This window comes from Vombatus ursinus, unplaced genomic scaffold, assembly GCF_900497805.2.
Source record: "Vombatus ursinus unplaced genomic scaffold, bare-nosed wombat genome assembly UNPS02014781.1, whole genome shotgun sequence".
Taxonomy (NCBI): domain Eukaryota; kingdom Metazoa; phylum Chordata; class Mammalia; order Diprotodontia; family Vombatidae; genus Vombatus; species Vombatus ursinus.
The window spans coordinates 17,676,262-17,690,268 of record NW_020954559.1 but is presented as its reverse complement, the minus strand read 5'-3'; the positions used below and the strand labels follow the sequence as shown (position 1 = coordinate 17,690,268).

The following is a 14,007-nucleotide window of genomic DNA, read 5'->3' as shown; positions in this document are numbered from 1 at the left end:
AAAGAATGTTGGGTTTGGAGTCAGGAAGACCTGAGTTCAAATACTGCCCCCAACACTTAACTCACTGTGTGATGCTAGACAAGTCACTTAACCACAATGAGCCTCAGTTTGTACATCTGTAAAATGAGAGTGTCAGACTTGATAAGGACTTTTTGAATTCTGAATCTGTGGTCCCTTTATCCAGATTGCTCATTTCTGGATGATCTCCAATTTATCGAACATAGACACTAGTAAAACATCCCCCACATTCCATAATGATAACACAAGGGAAGAAGGCCTGAGACCAATCATCATTATTCACACTGATAGGACTTTTAAAATTAGAAAACAGTCCCCTTCTTTAAAGAAAGTGTTGTAATAGAGAAGTAGGTAATGTAAATATTAGGTCCATATACTCTTCTCAGCCTGTAAACTTATTTTTGTTGTTGCAGGTATGTGTGTGTGTGTGTGTGTATCTTTTCAAATGTTTAATTTTATATGGAACATATATTTAAAGTAGCCATTTTCATTCTAGGTGAATCATTATTTGTTTAGATAGATTATAATTGTACAGAAGGTTCATATAACATATGTCAGAAGCATTTACATAAAATCTTCAACAAAATTTCATTTTTCTTTTCCCATTTACTAGTAGTATTTCGATGGGGCAGCCTTTTTCCACTTTTCATTTTCATAGGACCATAGATTCATAGCTAGAAGGGGCCTTAGAAATTATTTAGTCCTGTTGTTCTCAAACAATGGTCTAGGGATGCCTGGGGGTCCCCAAGACTCTTTCAGGGGATTCATGAGGTCAAAACCATTTTCATTATAATACTAAGACATTTTCATTTCTGATATGGTGTATATATGTATGTGTGCTGTATTAGATATGCATATACATTTTAAACTCTTAAATAGTTTTATTTAGGTTTATTCTTGCAGACTTTCTGCAAAAATTACTTCCTTTGAAAAAAGAAAAAAAATGACGTCTTCTGGTGTTGGTTCTACGTTCTGTGTGTGTGTGTGTGTGTGTGTATTCTACATAAATAAAAGTTCCTTGGGGTCCTCAGTAAATTTTAAGAGTAAAGGGATCATAGGAACAAAAAGTTTGAGAATCACTGATTCTAGTCTAACCCTTTCATTTTGCAGATGAGGAAACTGAAGCCCAGTGTGGTAAACTTATTTGCCCAAGGTCACACAGGAAGTAAATAATAGTAGTTTCTGTAATTATTTTATTTTCCTTTGGACTGGACCTGTGATTTTATTGGGATAGGAAGCTCCCAGTGAAAAACTTCCTCTACCAATGTAGATCAGCATCTTTTCTGCAACTTGATTTTAGATCATGCCTCAGACACCAGGAAGAAAATTGACCTGCCCAGGGTCACCTGGTCAATAGGTATCAGAGGGCCAAAATTGAATTCAGCCCTTTCTGACTCCCAGGTCTGTTTGCCTAGACCAGATTGCCTCTAATGGACTTAAAATCAAACCTTTATGAGAAGAAAATCTGAACCTATTCTACCTGTTTTCCTAACATTTTTAGCATCACAGGGCTAGAGTTTAGAGTTGGAATGAACCTCAGATGTCAAATTAATTCAACCCTTTCATCTTATAGCTGAGGAAAATGAGACCCAGAGAGATGAACATTCCTAAGTGTCACTCAGGTAACTGTAACAGAGCCAAGATTCACACCCAGGTTCTCTGGCTCCAAATTCAATGCTCTTTCCATTTTGTCAGTGATGTGTAATTAAGTGCAACTGTTTTCATTATTTTCTCTATGTCTTACTATTCATTAATCTCTCATTAATGGAATAAACTGATGAGTGATGTGGATTTTAGCTTTGGGGATTACTACTTAAATCCACATTTGAGGTTATATTTTGTCAGTCAGAATTCCTTTATGTAATGATGTGTTTACACCTTTCAGTTCTCATGTTATTCAGTTCTCTGATTATATCATTAGCTTTTTCTTTTGTTAAATGCACTTTTCCTTCATACCCTTCCTTCCTCCTCAGTCTAATTCATTTGCTCCTAGATCTCCATCATTTCTTGTAATACGTGTTGCAGTGTTACTTTGATGATATGGTTTATTTATTTTGAAAAAATAAAATTTTATTGATCTTTTGTTTTTACATTGCCTAAAATTCCCCTGTATTATACTCCCTTCATCCTCCCAGAGAGTGACATTTAATAAAGAATTGAAAAGAAAAAGAAGAGGAAAAACAATCAGCAAAACTGATAATACATAGAAAAAAATTTAACAGTAAATGCAATGTTCCAGTCCCAGGGACAGCCCTAAAGGGGTGGAAGGAGTTGTGTTCTTCTTTGTGGCCCTTCTTGTTAAAAAAAAAAAATCTTGCAGTATTTATTTTTTTATTGTTTTGTGGTTCTTTCAGTTTACATTGTTGTCATCATGTATACTGTTTTCCTGGCTCAGATTCCTTCACTTTTCATTAATACATGTAATTTTTTCCAGTGTTCTATATTTATTATATTTGTTGGTTTTCTTACAGCATAGTAATATTCCATTATATTCATATACCACAATTTGTTTAGCCATCCCCCAATCGATAGGCATCTACTTTATTTCCAGTTCTTTGCCACCACAAAAAGTATTGCTATAAATATTTTGATGTATATGGGACCTTTTTATCAATGATACCCTTGGGGTATATGCCCTAAGATCTAACATATCCATCCTTAGCCTCTCCTCCGAGCTTCAGTCTAATGCTTCTCATTGACTACTGGACGTTTTAGACTGGAGAGATGCTCTACCACTATCTCAAACTCAACATTCCTAAGGCTGAATTTATCTTCTTTCTCCCACCCCAAGCTCACCTTTCTTCCAACATTCCCTGTTTCTATCAAAGACACCACCATTATTTCTGATCTCCCAATCTGTAATTTTGACGTTATCCTTGGTTCCTCCTTCTTACTCTTCCAATCTGTAAACATCCAATAAATTGCCACCTCTGTTTCTACTTTCACAACATCTCTTTCATCCCACCCCTTAGTTAAAATCATCATTACTTCTTGCCTAGAATCATTATTACACAGGCTTCCTTGTTTCAGGACTCTCCTCATTTTAGTGGTTCCCAGTTGTCTCTAGAATAATGTATAAACTCTTTTGTTTAGCTTTTAAAGTCCTTCATGGCCTGGCCATAAACTCTTATTTCCAGCATGGTTGAAGCTGGCCTTTTCTCTGTTCCTCACACATGGCACTCCATCTCTCATCTCCATATCTTTGTGTTGGCTTCCCCCCATGCCTATAATGCACTCCCTCTTCACCTTTGCTGCATAGAATCCCTAGATTCCCTCAAGATGCTGCAGGAGCAACACCTTCTTCATGAAGCCTTTTCTTATTCTCTTAACTGCTAGTATCCTTCCTCTCACACTATCTTGTATTTATATCAAAAGAATATGTGATCATCTGTTGCTTAGAAGTATCACCACACCATTGGCTCTGATTCTTCTTTCACAACAAGACTAGTATGGAAACGTGTAGCCCATATCAGATTTCATACTGTCTTGAGGAGGGTGGAGGGTAGGGAGGGGGGAAAATTTAGAACTCAAAATCTTATAAAAGTGAATGTTTAAAACTAAAAATAAATAAATTTAAAAAAGAAAAAGGAAGAAGTATCATCACATATTCCTATTTTTGCAGCCATTATTCCTTATTTTGCTCTTGTAATGGTCTTTTGTGTTGATACTCTTCTACCTTTCCATAAGTTTTCCAATTTAGACTTGTTTTATTTTATAAAAATTTGTCAATTTTAGGGTGATGTTTTGTTCTGCAAAGTTATAGAGCAGATGAGTAGAATTCACGGCATTAGTGATTGAATTGTCCTTTCCAGGAATGGTGTTGTTAATTTGATTACTATTCCCCAAGATAGAAAGGAGAGAATGTGCATGGTGGCACGGCGGGAAGATGGTCAGAGTGCCTCATAGTGGTTGTAGGGGTTCCTAGATACATGGTGCACTTTTTTTTTTTCAGAGTAATTTCTTTTGTTTTGTTTTATTTATTTATTTATTTTTGGTGAGGCAATTACAGTTAAGTGACTTGCCCAGGGTCACATAGCTAATAAGTGTAAAGTATCTGAGGGTGGATTTGAACTCAGGTCCTCCTGACTCCAAGGCCAGAGCTCTATCCACTGCGCCAGCTAGTTGCTCCCATGGTGCACTTTCACCAACAAGGAGTGCCAGGCAGAGAGGAGCTGGCCTGCCTAATTGGAGGCAGAGAATGGAGTATATCAGAATGGTGGGAAGATTGGTGAGTAAAATGCTGGGCACTGGAGTGCCTCATCTATTAAACAGGGATAGCAACAATAATTCTCACTTTGTTCACACAACAACCCTATCAGGGAGTTCAGGTATCATTGTGTCAATTTTATAGATAAAAAATCTGGGGGCAGCTAGGTGGCTCAGTGGATAGAGCACCGGCCCTGAAGTCAGGAGGACCTGAGTTCAAATCTGACCTCAGACCAAACACTTGACACTTACTAGCTGTGTGACGCAAGTCACTTAACCCCAATTGCCTTAAAAAAACAAAAAAAGAATCTGGGGCTCAGAGAGGTAAAGTGACTTGCCCAGAGTTGCACCCATAATAAGTCTGAATCTGGACTCAAATCCAAGCCTTTCTGTCTCCAAGACCAATAATATTCTTTACATTATATCAGGTACCTCTTACCTACCCCATAGACTTCTTGTGAAGATCAGATTAAATGTGGGAGATTCAGAAAATGCTATACAAATGATTATTTTTTTATGAACTTCTCACCAGGATACTGCTTGATGTGAGGAGTGGAGTATTGAAATGTAAGCAAATGGAATGCCGTGAGGGTAGTTTCCCTCCCACCCTCCACACCACCCTCTTAGGGAGACTAGAACACTTGAAGAAATCCTAAAATGAATTAATTTATATTTATTTTAAATAGGAAACATTCCTTAATTTCTTCAGTTGTTAGATTTTTATTGAAGGTGAATACCATCTTAAAAAAAATCACCATTCCTCTTTTCCCCTCTTTATTCGGTGGCATTTATTTATTTACTCTTTAGACTGGGAGACTGCAAATTGGGTTAATTGGGAACCAGATACTCTGGAAAGAGCCAATCAACTCCTAGCAGTTCAAGCCTGAAGAAGATTAAACTCATTAGCAAGTCACTGGAATGTTGCTTTAACCCCCAGGTTAGGTAGGACAGGTTGGTTTAATATTACCTCTGTTATCCTGGATTGTGCTTTAGCCTCATTTGTCTATTAATATCCTAGCCCAAAGTGGGCTATTAATTTATTCAAGAATATACCCCCACCCCACCCCAAAAAAGACATCGGGCCTAACTAGATGTCTAGACTAGTCAGCTACCTGACCAGTTGGTTAACAACCTGTATCTCCAGTCCCAAATGAGCCTGTGATGAAAGTCATTGGGCTTAATGAAGACCAGGTTACTTGCATCATAGGGAAAGCCAAAGGTAAGTTACTTAGAGAGAGGGATAAATTTCAGGTGTTATGATTTGGCAGAAGAAAAAATCAACTGAAACGAGGCCCTTCCCTCCCTCCTCAGTTTTTTTGGATTCATCTTTTTTTACCTAGTTTACACCCATTGGTCTTAAGAAAGGATATGATATTTGATAGTAATTCCTACACTTTTCAGAATTTGTCATTGTAACCTCTGTGGGGGATGATGTATTTACTTTGAAAGCCTCTTGTCTACTTTGAAAAGACTTCCCCTGCCCCCACCACGCTAAGGATAATTACCTGCACTTGGGGATTCCTGAGGCAAATGTGGTTGGTTCACTTTTAGGCTGAAGGGCAAGAGCTCTTCTTTGACCTAGTATATGACCTTAATTCCTCACCACCTTATTGGGACAACTGCAGTCTCTGAATTTTGAGTTCCTTCTGAGAGGGATAAGTAAGAACTCAGTACTCATGGTACTCTCTTACTGCTAGATGGATTTTCCTGATTCCTTTTCTTCTAATGAGGCATTTGGAGTTAAGTGACTTGCCCAGAGTCACATAGCTAGTAAGTATCAAGTGTCTGAGACCGGATTTGAACTCAGGTCCTCCTGACTCCAGGGCTGGTGCCCTATCCTCTGCATCATTTAGCTGCCCAGGTTTTCCTGATTCCTAACTCAACTACCCATTCCTTAGGTATGTGCGTGGGGTAGGCATTTAGATGTGATGGCACATAGTAGAGGACTGAAAGATTCAGGTGCCTCCTCTCATCAGTATACAGGGTGAGTCTGCTTTGAATTGATTCCAACCTAACATTTAAGTAAGTACAGGCCTGTCTCACCTAACCTATTGGCTCCATTAAACAAAAATACTAAGTGAAACATTTTTTAGGGGAGGGTAATCTCAGACTCTTCTCCCCAGAGGAACAAATAAATGGAAAGTGCTGAGACCTAGTGTGAAAGGAGGAGGGTAATGTATTGAAACTGATTGATTAGAGTGGTAGCTTAAAGGTTCAGAAGCCATGCATCACAGACTAGAGAAAGTGAACAGTTAATTTACCTTGAATTTCCAGAAATTCACCTGTGGCAGAGGGAGGCAGCAGTAAACAGCACCTGGGATTGAGGAGTGAAGAACCAACTCAAACGGGGCACCTGGGCTGGACTCCGGGCATTCCTGATGGAAGGTAGGAATTGCTTATGATGTATTATCTATGTTATTATAAGTCACTATTGTTGGCTGCTGTATTTTACAGGATATGTGAGTAAAGAAAACCATTCCAGCATGTGTGTAATTTTGTTGTTATTGTTGTCGGGTCCTCTTCTTCCACTTTAATGACAATGGTCATTAAAGAATGAAATTTGCATTGTCTTCTAAGTTATGACTACTCCAGACCTAATGTTTGAGGCTACCTTGCTGGGGCCTAGTCCTTTGCCTGAAAACCTCACCAATTCATCAGCCGAACTAGGCTTGGCTAGTAGGTTCTCTTTTCTCTTTCTATAAAGTGTTAGTTTTTTGAACCATGGAATCATAGGTTTACACCTGGAAGGGAACTTAAAGATCGTTTCCCTCCCCCTCATTTTGCAAATGAGGAAACTGAGGTTCAGAGAAGGGAGATGACTTGGTGGTGGTAACTAGCAGAGTTAGGATTTGAAACTAGGTCCCTCAACTCCAGTGTATTTTGTACTGATTCCCAGATGGCCATCACTTTTGCCCACACATCTCTAGTACCTTGCTCTGAACAGTGAAGGTAGGGGGTCTTTAGATGCTCATGCAGTCACTTTAAAGGATAAAGGTTCAGGTATCAAGTTAATGTCATAGCCCCATTTTGTTCCTCCACAGAAGGGGCTTAAAAACTGATTTAAGGTCGTAGAATACAGATGTTACAATCTTTTTACTGTGGGACAGAAACAGCAGCCAAGCAAAGGACAGAAGTTTACTTTTATCGATGCAACACATGAAAGGTTGTATCTTCTTGTGGAAAGATCCCTGGGCTCGAAGTGAGGAGATGTGTGTTCAGATGCCATATGATGTTCACTAACTAGTTACCAGTCTGTGGGCTTTGCTCATCTGTAAAACAATCTAACTGACAGGGTTAGTATGAGGAAATAGTTTTGTAAACCTTAAAGTGCTATATATAAAGGTTAGTAGTTTCAGTAACAGTGTAGTACACATTCCCCCTTCTGTATCATCATTATGCATTACAGGCAAATTACTATCTGTTTTCCTTTTCTCTGAAATGAAAAAATATACTCAGTTCCCATTCTCGCTTGTCTCTGGCGTTGGACTGACTAGTTTTCAGAAGAACTGGTTTCTCATTCTTCCTTTGCACAGCTCTATGACCATAGGCAAGTCACTGTATAGCCTCTATAAAATGAAGGCATTGGATTATGTGATCTTGGGCCTTTCTAGCTACTAATATAATTTATCACAGACATAAGGATTAATGAATGAATCCAGAATTTTAACTACTTTGAGAAAGTTACTACATAAAAATATAGTATTGCAGTTATCAGGAACATTGGTATTAATGGAAAGATTTTGAGTTGAGTGTAATGCTGACTAAACTGATATCCAGGATTCAATTTGGGTTTCTCTATTTTGCTTATGAAAATTTGAGTCTAAGCATGCAGATATGGAGAAGAGGAAGTTTTTGCTTTATACTTTTTTTTAACCAATTGTCTAAAATGTTCCAAATGGCTTTAAGTTTATACCACAGTAATAACACAGTACAGTTTATATTTCACTTAGTAAGTTTGGTTGACATTCTATATAATATTTATTTTTAGATTGATAGGTTTAAATGTAATTATGGTCATAAATGCATTTATTTGATATATAACCCAGACCCTTGTTGTTTATTATCTTTGGCTACCTGGAAGAATGATGTGTAGCATAACATGGATTCCAAGAGTGTTTACAGAAAGGTTGTATTTTCAGGCAGTGTGGTAGAGTGAATCTGAATTTTTGTGGTAAGAAAGTTTTTTAGCGTTTTGATTTTGTGGTTATTACCTTGAAAATTTTCTCCCCTTACCCTTCTTTTTAGGCTAAGTAAGAAAGGCATCATTCTAGATTCTTTTACAACCTCCAAGCATATTGATAATCAAAGGTAACTTCTTACTTCCTGATTTCCATGAAAGATTGTTGGCTGAAGAACAGTTTTTAATTGGATCTATAATATAGAAAAGACTGATAGCATTACGTTGTCACTTACACCTCCATCCAATGCTGATCTTCAACTAAACCCACAGAATCAGGGAAGAAGGGTGGGACCTATATTCTATCCCACTTAATCATATGAACCCAAATTCAATTACTATAAAGTCATAGAGATTTAATGAAGGAATCCATGTATTCAAGGAGAGAAAGGAGGTAACTTTAAATGAATCAAGGGACCCCTTTATTCTTGACTGGAAAGGAAATGAGTTCACATAATAGAAAAAACCCTTGTAATAGGCACCATGCCCAGGAATGGTGCTTAGATTCCAAATGCAGTTTTCTGATACATTTTAATTTGAATTTGCAGACTTTTGGATGTCAGTGTACTTTGCAAGGAAATGTGTAATGCTGTGAGAGAGACAGAGGCTAATTGCCCTGCTATTTTCCTTGGTGACTCAGGTAAAGCAGAGACATTGATTTCATGCCTAGGTTGTGTGAGGCCTTGACTAGCTTCTTGCATAATGGTTTTGGGGCCTTTGATGCTGCTTACAGTGTTTTTGGTAACTTTAATCAGTCTAATGTGTTTTAGTGCCTTTGCTGTACAAAGTATTCTATTTTAAATTGACTAAAGTTAGAGAGGGCTCAGAACTTTCCAGGTAAATCTCCATTTTCCATCAGTTCCCATGCTGGTTACCCCCAAGTCTCCCACCCCTCCTTTTCAGCTTCCTTTTGTGTATTATTTTCCCCGAATTAGATTAGTAAGCTCCTTTCTGGGTAAGAACTGCCTTTTTCTTAATTGTATCCCCAGCACAAAGTCTAGTATATAGTAGGTGCTTAATAAATGTTTGTCGAATTGAATGAATCCTCTAAAATTACCATGGGTCATATCAGTGATTAGAATTCCTTAGTCTTTTAAATTTTTTGTCTTTACAGTATTGATATAATATGAATTATTTCACAATTCTGCTTCCTTTACTCTGCATCAGCTTTTACAGGTCTTCCTAGGATTCTCTGAAAGTCTCCATCATTTCTTATCGAACAACAGTATTCAGTCATAATCATATGTTATAACTTATATAGCCATACTCCAATTGATGAGTACTCCCTCAATTTTCAATTCTTTGCTATCACAAAAAGAGCTACTATAAATATTTTCGTACATATGAGTCTTTTTCTTCTAGTAGTTACTATGTTGTTATTCAGTCATTTTGGTCATGTCTGACTCTTCATGACCCCACTTAGGGTTTTCTTGGCAGAGATACTGGAGGGGTTTACATTTTCTTCTCCAACTCATTTTACAGATGAGGAAACTGAGGCAAAAAGAGTTAAATGACTTGCCCAGGGTCACATAACTAGAAAGTGTGTGAGACCAGATTTGAACTCAAGAAAATGAGTCTTCCTGACTCTGGACTCTGTACTGGATCCACTGAGCCACCTAGCTACCCCTAGTAAGTAGTTACTGTAACTGCTTACTAAAAGTGCTTTCAAGTCCCAGACCTTTATTACTCCTTTGACATGGTATCAGAGTTTAACAGTTTGCTAATCTGAACCATCCATCTGTGTAATAACTATTTGCTATACCAAAATGCAAACTAATATCTTATCATTTAATGTAGAATAAGAAAAAGGAGATGCTCAGATTCCTAATCTTGGTTCCCTCCAAGACTAACAAAAAATAAGCAATCTGAGTTTTTTAGGGAGGTTCCTTTTGGAACGGTGGAGACTAGAAATCACCAAAGTCAGGGATTAGCTATCAAAGGTAAACAAGAGAAGAGAATTAGTATGAGAAATTCTCACTCTTATAGACTTTTCTTGCTCATCACTACTAACCCTGCCAGGGACAGCACTCCTCCTTCTGCTGGGGTCTTGCCCTATTCCAAACCCTGGTTCTGCTCATTGTTAAATAAATTCTCATAGGATAAAGAATTTTTTTATTCTTTTCTTGGAGTTCAATGTTCTTCTAAAGAGAGCTTTCAGTTTTTAGTCTCCATTTCTGCTTCATGGTTACTGACTAAAGTGAGTCACTATTGTTAACCTTTATATAAATGAAGGGAGAAAGAAAGTCGTTTGTGGCTTACAGTTGGCAGGATGAACTAGTGATCTCAGTAATAGAGGCTTTGTAGAGTTTACAGATCCAGATGAAAAGAAACATGGAAAATTACTTTGACCATCACAGAATTGTAAGAACTATAGAGCTTGGAAGGGACCATAGCGATCGCCTCCATTGCCCTTATTAGACAAAATGACTTCCATAATTTTCACTCCGTGTTCAAGAAGGAAGATTCGTTTTCATAGACTTCTATTATTGCAAACTGACAGGAACCAGGAAATTCCAGATTATCTCTGCACTGGCCACTTCCCACAGTGAGCACAATACCCTTTCTACTTGGTCAGTAGTCTATAACTCCCCTTCTCCCAAAAAAATTTTGGCCAAAACTAGACTAAAGTTAAAGAACTCGCCTAACCCAGCCCAGGGCTTTCTTGGAGAATCAGTTTCCTTAGAAGGTCTGTACCACTGGGGACCCCTCTGGCTCCACGTACTCCTTCTTTCTCTGTAAGCCAACTCCCTTTAGGGGTGAGATCACTTTTGGATCATCTGGGAGTGGGATTCAGTCTGCAGCTCTAATTATTTGGGGTTGGCTAGTAGCAGATAGTTGGTGGCGGTGATATATTGACACCGCACTATCTAATGCTGTGATTTTTGTATCTAAGTATAAAGGCTTTTAGCAGCTAGATGGCACAGTGGATAAAGCTCTGGGCCTGGAAATCAGGAAGACTCATCTTGAGTTTAAATCTGGCCTCAGAAACTTATTAGCTATGTGACCCTGGACAAGTCATTTAACCCTGTTTGTCTCAGTTTCCTTACCTATAAAACGAGCTGAAGAAGGAAATGCAAACTACTCCAGTATCTCTGCCAAGAAAACCCCAAATGGAGTTCTGAAAAGTCAAACACAACTGAACAACAACAAAATAAAAGCTTTTATCTGGGCCAGAGGTTAAGGGGCCTCTAACTTTTGGGTCAAAGCATTTTAACATTTTTTATATCACTTGACCTTCACAACAACTCTGAGGGGATTAGGAGTTATCACATATTTACAGATAAGGAGACTGGCTAAGTGGGCAAATCCCTTAAGGTCAAATTCAATTAAATAATCATGTATTAAGCACCTATAACTTTCCAGGCACTGTACTAGGTGAAGGGCATAAAAAAAAAAGTCCCTGCCCTCAAGGAACTTACATTCAACTAGGAGCAAATCATATGTACAAAGATTAGTATATGTAACATATGTTCAGAATACTTTCAGCAAGAAGGGGAGAGCGTTGGCAGCTGGGGGATCTGGAAGGTATTTGTGTAGGAGGTTTTGCTTAATTTGAGTCTTGAAAGGAGTGGGGGATTCAGAGAAGTAAGGAGAGAGAACTTTTCAAGCATGGTGCACAGTTTGTACAAAGGCATGGAGATGGATTGTTCCCACAAGTAATAGCAAGAAGGCCAATTGGACTGGAATGTGAAGTACATAATTGGGGATACTTTGAAGTCACTTTGGAAAGAGAAGTTGGAGCCAGTTTGTGAAAGTCTTTAAATGCCAGAGGAGTTTGAATTTTATCCTAGAGGCAATAGGGAGCCATTGGCCCTTCTTGAGTGAGGGGAGTGACTTGGGCAGACCTTTGCTATAGGAATATCAGTTTGGCATCTGTGCCAAGAAGGGATTGGAGATAAGTCCAGAGTGGCACACCAGAGTGGTACACAAAGTGTACCAAATTGTTCTGAAACCAAGGAAAATTCTGGTTCATTTGTAAGTCTATGCTCTTTCCATCTTTTAAGGAATTATGTGTAGAAGTGGTGCTGTGATAGAACCTTGTGATCAATAACCAACATTTATTAAGTGCCTACTATGTACCAGGTACTATCGAGTTATATATTACTATCATAGATATGGCAGAAAACATCACAGACCTTTTCACCTGTTGTAGTTTATTTCGTGCCATTTCACAGAAGCATCTTCTCACTTTATCTTTAAAGAAGGGTATTTCACATCCTCTTTACTGCAAGCCTGCACCTTCACTTGGGGACTTTGGGTAAGGTTGTTAGCACACCTTTCTGTTTCCTACTTATTCTTGTGTGGAGCACTGGCTAATTATTATGCCCAAGGAAACACCCTTGGAGGAAAAAAAAAAGTCTCTTTTTTTCTTTAAGAGACAGAAACGATCCATTACTGTCTATAGCCAGGGATGATAAAGTGCTAGCTGACTTTGTGCCATGACATAATGGCTTCCCATTAGGACTAGAGTACATTGGTTATTTATCAACATTGATTATTCCTCCCAAGTGTTTTGTCTATAGGGCTCAGCTTCTGAATCTCTGTAAATAACAAGGACCACCTGGAGAGCATATTAACTCCATTTCTAGGACCTTTACGGGTAGGAAGCTTATTCACATCTGAAGCATTCAAAGCCCTTTATGACCTAGCTCCCTCCTATCTTTCTAGTCTTCTTACATCTTACTCCCCAACTTTGATCCAGTGACACTGGCCTGCTGTCTGTTCCACATACAAGATACTCCATCTCTTGGTTCTGGGCACTTTCTCTGACCATCTACTATTCCTGGAATGCTTTCCCTCTTCCTCTCTGATACTGACCTGGCTTCCTTTAAGTCCCAACTAAAATCTCACCTTCTGCAGGAAGCCTTCCTTCATTCACTGATTTTCTATTTATCCTGTATATAACTCACTTTGTCTATATTTGTTTGCATATTGTCAATTGTAAGCTCCTTCATGACAGGAACTATCTTTTGCCTCTTTTTGTATCCCCAGTGCCTAGAACAGTGCCTGGCATATAGTAGGATGCTTAATAAATATTTATCAATTGATTGATTATCCCAGGTCAACAGAACATTAAGCAATTAATATGTGATGGTAGGTGCATGTCAGGTAGGTACCTGCCCAACCTAGGTGCCTCATTTAGCAGGCTGCCAGCTGGGCAAATCTAATAGAAGTGTGTAATAGTGGGAAGAGCACTGAACTTGGGAGTCACAGAATCAGAGTTCACATCCATCACTTTATTACCTCTATGTTGTTAGGTCGTCTCGGTTGTGTTGACTCTTCATGACCCCATTTGGGGTTTTCTTGGGATTCTGGAGTGGTTTGCCATTTCCTTCTCTAGCTCATTTTACAGATGAGGAAACTGAGGCAAGCAGGGTTAAGTGTCTTGCCCAGGGTCACACTGCCAATAAGTGCCTGAACCTAGATTTGAACTCAACTCTTCTGACTCCAGGCCAGTGCTCTATCCACTGCCCCACCTAGCTGCCTGTTAATTCTATGAAAAGTGAGAAAGTCACGGCCTCTCTATGCCTTAGTTTCCTACTATGTAAAATGAGGGGGTTAGACCAGATGACCCCTCAAGTTCCCTTTATTTATAGATCTGTGGC

General features: G+C 38.6%; 1 protein-coding gene across 1 annotated transcript in view; it reads left to right on the top strand.

The window, feature by feature from the left end:
• The window catches only part of LOC114046256 (LIM and senescent cell antigen-like-containing domain protein 1), a 208,917-nt gene that overhangs the window by 33,669 nt on the left and 161,241 nt on the right, over nt 1–14,007 (top strand). The window contains exon 2 of the mRNA XM_027866533.1: nt 6,499–6,609. Within this exon, the coding sequence (XP_027722334.1) occupies nt 6,499–6,609 (111 nt within the window). The remainder of the gene's footprint in view (nt 1–6,498; nt 6,610–14,007) is intronic.